The 7282-nt window shown below is 38.4% G+C and overlaps 1 protein-coding gene across 2 annotated transcripts in view; it reads right to left on the reverse strand.

Moving 5' to 3' along the window:
• The window catches only part of SPATA5 (spermatogenesis associated 5), a 212450-nt gene that overhangs the window by 179611 nt on the left and 25557 nt on the right, over positions 1-7282 (reverse strand). For both annotated transcript variants that reach the window (XM_023520433.1, XM_023520432.1), the window contains exon 9: positions 3430-3584. In XM_023520433.1, coding sequence (XP_023376201.1) covers positions 3430-3584 — 155 coding nt within the window. The remainder of the gene's footprint in view (positions 1-3429; positions 3585-7282) is intronic.

Here is a 7282-nt window from a genome sequence, read left to right on the forward strand (position 1 = left end):
TTCAGAACATCCAAAAAAGGGAAACATTAATTTAAGTAAGTGGCTAATACTTACAGTCTCCTGAAATTAATAATGTATTATATTATAATTGGCAACACTCCCACTTTAAGACATTTCTTTCAAACTTAAATATAACTAGGCAAGTGTGAGTTCAAGGTTTTAATTTCACACTAAAATCTTTTCTCGAAAGATGTTGAATGCTCAATTTACTATTAAAAAAACGTTCACAATTAACTAGCTCCTTGAAACAGGTTTTCTATAGCAAAATAAGTATTAAATTTTTGCAGAAATAATTTGGAGATGTTTTTGTAGATGTGGTAGCCAGGAATCAGAAGAGTGAAGTTTAGGAACCCAATTATAGAAATGTTGACTTCTCAGGAGATTTTTTACAATCTGAAGTGAGCATAAAAAGCAATATAAGAAAGTACTCTGACCAGGGCTAATCACTCCGGAGCTCAAGTAACATCAGAGGACACCGTGGCCTGCGGCCAAATACTGAAGTGCCAAGTGGAAAATGGCGCAAGTCCATGGGCTGTAAATACTATATCAAAAGAAAATACAGAAAAAAAATCTTTCATTATAGCAATTAAAAATGTGGTTGTAGTACTGGTTCCTGTGATGAATAAATCAGTTTAGCAATTCCAAGAGTTGACAGCCACTGTTTAAACACATTCTCCACTGGCAGTAACTTCAAGTTTAAAACCTTACTGTATGTTTCCCTAGTTCCTAAACTTTTTAAATATTAAAGAGTTTTTGGATGGTGTAGTTGGTTTATAACTCTATCACCTGAAATTTTCACATGTGGAATGTGCTGGCTAGGCATCTACCTGACAATGCAACAGCAGCCAATAAAGTACAGATAAATACTGCAAATAAAAGAAGTCATAACAATGGGCCCAAACTTTAGACCATAAATTCCAAAGAAATGAAAAATTTCTACTAACCCAACATCAATCATTCATTATTCCATAACTTCATCTGTCAATTGTTTCTTACTAAATTAGCATGTTTTGCTATAGAGCTTCTGAAAAACCCTGAAGGTAGGCCATAAGTTCAGCAGTGAATTTGAAAGTGTTTCAAAAAGAATTCAAAACCACATCAAGTAGCCTCAACTAGCAGCTAGCTAGTCCTTGGGGATGTTCCTGTCTCTAGGGCGCTGTTGTCCTGCCTAAATTTACAAAACAACTGTGTTCTATAAGAAGTTAACCAGTGTTTCCATCACTTAGCTTTTGCTAACTACCCCAAAATTTAGTGGCTCAAAACAACAAACATTTATTATTTCTGACAATTCTGAGGGTTTACTGGGTGGTTCTTCCTGTCCCGGCAAACTTTGACTAGTGGCTCATCTGACAACTGGCAGGACGGCGGGACTGAGGGAAGCTCGGGTAGGAGGGCTCATCTCTGCTCCATACGGTCTCTCATCCTCCAGGAAGCTGGTATAGATTGCTTAACATGGCTAATGAAGGGTTTTGAAGAGCAGCGAGAAGGCAAGCCCCAGTGCTCTCAAGACTGCTTGCATCCTGACTGTAAATATCCTAAAGGGCAAAGCAACTTACAAGGTCAAGTACAGATTCAAAGAGTAGAAAACTTGATTCCATCTCTCTTATGGTAGGAGCTACAAAGATGCAATGCAAAAGGGCAAACACACAGTGACGGGAAGAATGTGTGGTCATTTTTTTTGCAATCTACCACACTGCAAACTGCAGAAGGTCTCTGCTCCACATGGTCGTCAACCAAATAAGTTTCCAAAACAACTTTCTTTTGACTCTTCATGATATATATCAGCATATTAAAAGACCCGAGAAGTCCTATAGCCAAGAAATGGTTGATTTTATCTAAACCATCATTTTCCGAACATATTTGACCATAAAACACATTTTTCAAGGAAAAGTCACTTTTATTTAATTATTTTTTGGGGGGACATTAAAATTTATCCAAGTGTTATTTATTTTTTTATTAGTCTATTCCCTTGATTTTTTGAGTCCTTGTTTTGGGGGGTTTTTTTTTTAGCTTATAACAATTAAAAGACATTCGTTAATGACCAAGAGAACTGAGTACTGACAGGTCTACACACAATGAAGCAAAGCGTTCAAAACTATGCCTGACTCTAACAAGGCTCTAAGTTTTCAAATTCCTGTAAAGTTAGAGATTTTATAAGAGTGTCTCAGAATCACCCAGGCCACCTCAAACGAGAAAATGAAAAGGGGCAACATTATAAAGGCAAAGAGAAACAACAGTCACAAAACCCCACCCTTCCGACAGCTCTCCTAAAACGGACAGAGGGACCTGTGAACTTCCCCGAAGCTACGGAGACACAGACGCTCCCTTACGGTCAAGCGGGCTTCTCAGCCCACCTCTGCCTCGAGATGGCACAGGACATGTCACGATGCTCTGTTTCCACGTGCACTTTCTAGAAACATTAATACATTCAAAGAAAACTATAAGGCCATTTTTTCCCCCAAAAGTTAGGCCCACTGGGAAATGGGGGACATAAGAGATGACCCACGCATAGAAGGCGGCTACTGTTGCCCTTGCAGCGATCTGACTGGGGACTCCGCAAGGACTGTCGATGATGAAGGACATGCGAAAGAACCCAGGAAACGTCACACATCATTCGTGAGAGGGTATTTTGATTCTAAAATTAGCCTAGTTGACATTTTCTTATAAAACTAAACATGCAATTAGTACACTAGAGAGCAACTGCACTCAGGCATTTATTCTAAAGAAACGAAAATTTATATTTGCACAAAACCCGCACGAGAATGTTCATAGTGGCCCAAAGTAAAAAGAGCCTAGATGACCTTCACAGGTGAACGGTCAAACTACGGTACATACAGACCACGGAACAGACGCAATAGAAGGGAACGAACTACTGACACACAAAACGAGTTGGATTAATCTCCAGGGAATTACGCTAAGTGAAAAAACTACTCTCGAACAGCTGCATACTGTGTAATTCTGAACAGACAGAATTCTAGAAATGAGCGCAGGAACAAGGTAGCTGCGGTTGCAAAGGGGCAACGCGAGGGACCATGGCGGTGATGGAACTATTTGGCACCTCGATTCTGGCGATGGACACACAACCTTTACATGTAATGAAACCAAGCGCACAGGACTGAATGCACACACACAAACAGGCAGCACTGGGGAAATCTGAACGGGATGCTGATGACATCAGTCCAGTAGCCCGCGGTGACATTGCACCGTAGTTCTGCAAGATGTTACCCTGGAGGAAATTGGGCACAGCACAGGCAGGCTTTCCTTGCAGTATTTCTTACAACTGCACCGAATCTACAATTATCTCCAAAAATTTTTCAATTGAAAAAATATTTTGAAGTTCAGCCTAGGAAGGTAGTTCCCCTGGAGTGTCAGCTCCCTTCAATGTCTAATTCCAACACTGTGGACAGAACGAGGAGACGAATGACTTACATTTGGGACATCGACTGCAACCTCCCTCATGGCACTGGGCCTGATGTCACTCATCCCCTGCAAGAAATCATTCAGGGTGATCTTCACCAAGCCCGCCACCTTGCTGTCAGGGAGGTTGGGCTGTTTCTTCAGGACTCTCCGCAAGGCATAGAGACCTGCAGAGAGAGACAGAACACAGGATTTACCGTCTACCCCATAATGACAGACAGAACCAATAAAAATTAAAAACCTCGAACCTCATGCGTATCATAGCATTTAAAATGGGTTGTGCCTGTGTGTGTATTTGGGGCGGGAGGGTGGGGAGGAACATGGAAGAATGTTGGGGATGAAGGTGAAACTCCAATGCTTATTTTTGGCAGTGAAAATTTAACAAACTGATATGAAATAAGAAGAGACAGATATTTTACAAATATGAAGTGTAACTCATAAATAACATTCACATAAAAGACCATAAAGGTTCATCAAAATATTCTGCGGATTTTTTTTTAAAGGGTAAAATTTTTAAATAATCGCCTTTTGCCACTGTTCTTCTAGTTAATATATTCAAATCAGAGCTACAAGTTTTTTAAGGTATCGGCAGAACATCTTAAAGTAAATACTGAGTTGGTCGTTTGGAAATGTGGTTTTAGAATTCAAGACAGGATCAGACTGCAGCGTTAGGTGCCTACACCCGAGGCCTGATACTGCAGGAGCTGGAGACCGACAAAGGGAGACAGCTGAAGGCTCGATCTTAGGCAAGGCCATCATTTGAAGAGCTAGGAAGAAATGGTGGTTGAAAAGAGAATGAAAAGGAGGAGATGAGAGTAGAATGAGAATAGTAAAATTCTGCAAGAGCCAAAAAGATGGTCACCAAATCAAACCGAGAAAGAGCCAAAATAACTTAAATAGATCATGCTGACCTGCAAGTAAAAGATGCTAAGAAGTTCTTTGTTTTTGCTACCTGCTGGGGGTTTAAACACTGACAGCACTGACTGCCCCATCCCTCTCCCCCAATGGCTAAGCTGCCATATTTCAAGCCCTGCGATCTGTGGCAAAGACCTCCAGTCTGGAGGGCAGCACAGTCCATACCTGCTCTTTGCCTTAGGATATTTTTAGTGAGGTACTGTATTTGTATTCCAGGGCATGATGAACTTCCACTTTGAAGAGCTGAGTCTGAGAGACCTCTTAGAAACGGAGTCTGAATATCTGAACTTGCCTGGGGACAGCTGCCAGCTCCATCATTTTTAAATGTCTTTTGTCTAAGATGCTACACCTCAGTGAATTTCTACTAAATTAAAATGATAATAGTCATTTTACTCGCTTTCGTTTATTTGAACTTGGATGGAGAAACAAGCATTGATGCAAGGAAGGCAGACACAAACTCTCTACGACAGAGGGTTGGGGATCCTTGACTACTTAAAACAAAAAACGGTGACGAGTACAAAGACACTCAGAAAACAAACCCACAGAACTCCTTCCCAGGAAACCATCAGTGTGAGTTCTCACGTGCATGCATGGACGTCTCGAAGACAGTAGGCTAACTGGAAAAAAAACTATGGAAGAGGAAACTGAGGAGATAGATAAAAATATCACTATTTTCTAAGGAAAACTTCTTACATCACCTTCTGCTACCTAAAATTTATGTCACTAATTCAGGGCTATCTTAAAAAATACCCATTTGGTGTTTCTGCCTTCCAAAATGTCAAAAGACAAATTCTTCACTTCTCTCTCACAATTCTGCTTGTCTTTCGAGCAGGAGCACTAACTGTCCATGTTCCAGAGTATCTTTTCAAGGATGTTTGTATACGGGAAGAGAGTCTCTCACCAAAACAAAGGGCAGACATGCTTCCTGCCCACTACAAAAGATTCAGGCTCTCTTGGTTCAAAGTTCTCCTGCTGCTCTGGCTATTTCCGCTGCTCTAAGTAATATTCTGTCCTTCGACTCTGACCCAGGAATACTGTGTCTTCTGCAAGCACTTGTGAAACCTGTAAAATCTCAGGCCCTTCACAGCTCTTGTCACAAAAATAAAGTTTTTTAAATTAAATTGTTTCAATGCCCAATATACTTTCTAGTTAAATGGTTCAGTAGCATAGAAAACTATATAAAAGTTCAGTAGTAAGATGCTGTATTGTACTAAATAGCACCTTGGTGATCTAAAAAATTTAGGCAGTTTCTAAAAAATATCTTATGTAAATGGAGGTAATCAAAGACTAGAGATTCCTACTCTTCTTCATGTCCCCAATAGCTATCTGGCAATATCTGCCAGTATTTCTAATTTAGACCAGATACCTCACTCTTACCAGTGGTGAGATACTAAGAACTGAAATAAGGGAAGTGGTCTAGTTTTCCGGCCACATTTATGTCACGTAAGCATAAAGGCTGACGAGAAAGGAGAGCAATTATTTTCATTTGAGGAAGGGGTTTGGAAAGGGCAGGCAATATATGGTTTTAAAAAGCATATACAGTATTACCATGTGTGTATTTATAAAACAACGAAACTTCTGTTTCCAAATACAAACTGCAGAACTTAAAGCTGGGGAAAAAAAACTCCACATCTATGAGGATGGCGAGAAAATAGTAGCAGTTCCCAGAAAAGACAAAAGCATAAAGGCAAAAGAATGAAGAAGCCTTGAATTTTCAAAAATAAAGCAAGAGCGAGTACAAAGATTGATCCTGTGATGAACACAGCATAACTTAACATAGCCAAATGATAGGAAAACATACATATTTATATGAAATATATGAAATGTACCATGAAAATTTGTAGGATGCTGCTAAAGCTATATTTAAAAGGACAGTGACAGGTACAATGCACATATTAGGACAGAAAAAAGGCTGAAAGTGCTCACCTGACAATATGAAGAACCAAAAAATTGTTTAAAAATCCAGTAGGAGGGAAATAATAAAAATGAGAACAGAAATCATAGAAATAAAAAACAAATGTACAATTTGAAAAAAATCAATAAAGCCAAAGGTTTTAAAGGTTTTAAAGGTTTTAAAAGGCTAATAAAACAAGAAAATCTCCAGCAAGACAAATCAGAGAAATGTGAGGAAAGTCATACATTAACAGTATCAGGAACAAAAAAGATATTTTAGATCCGACTAACACTGAAAAGATAAGAGGATATTAAAAATAAGCTTATATCAAATAATTTGAAATTGTAGATGAAATGAACAAATCTCTAGGGGCAAAAAAGCTTACTAAAACTCATATGCAAACAAAAAAAGTAGATAATTGACTATTCCAATAGTTATTAAATAAACGAATTCTGTAATTAAAACCTTTCTCACACAGAACATTCCAAATGCAGATGGCTTTATTAGTACATGTTACAAGGGATGAATATAGCATTAAGCTTACAAAAGTTCTTCCAGAGGAAAAAGCCACAGTAATTCTCAATTTGATTCAAAGGCCAGCATAACCCGGTTTCTCAAATCTTAAAAGGTCATTTCAAGAAAAGAAAATTATAGGCTAATCTCTCATGAACATAGGTGCAAATGTTCTAAACAAAACATCAGCAAAAACGTCAATATATAAAAGATTATACATCATTACAAGATGACTATATTCCAGAAATAAAAGGTTGGTTTAACATTTAAAAATTATCTGACATGATTCTCCACATTAACAGAATGTAGAAGAAAAACATTATGAATATCAACAGACACAGAAAAGGAATGTCGTGAAAATCAATAGTTAATTATAAAAAACCAGGAATAGATGGCCATTTCTTTAACAAATTAGCTATAAAAAAAATCAAGAGCAAATACAATTCTTAATAGCAAAATATTAGAATCCTTCTCCTTAGGCTCAAGAATGAGATAGGGAAAACTACTGTTATCACTTCTATTAAATACTATGTGAGAGATCCC

The sequence above is a fragment of the Pteropus vampyrus genome, unplaced genomic scaffold, assembly GCF_000151845.1.
Source record: "Pteropus vampyrus isolate Shadow unplaced genomic scaffold, Pvam_2.0 Scaffold263, whole genome shotgun sequence".
NCBI lineage: Eukaryota > Metazoa > Chordata > Mammalia > Chiroptera > Pteropodidae > Pteropus > Pteropus vampyrus.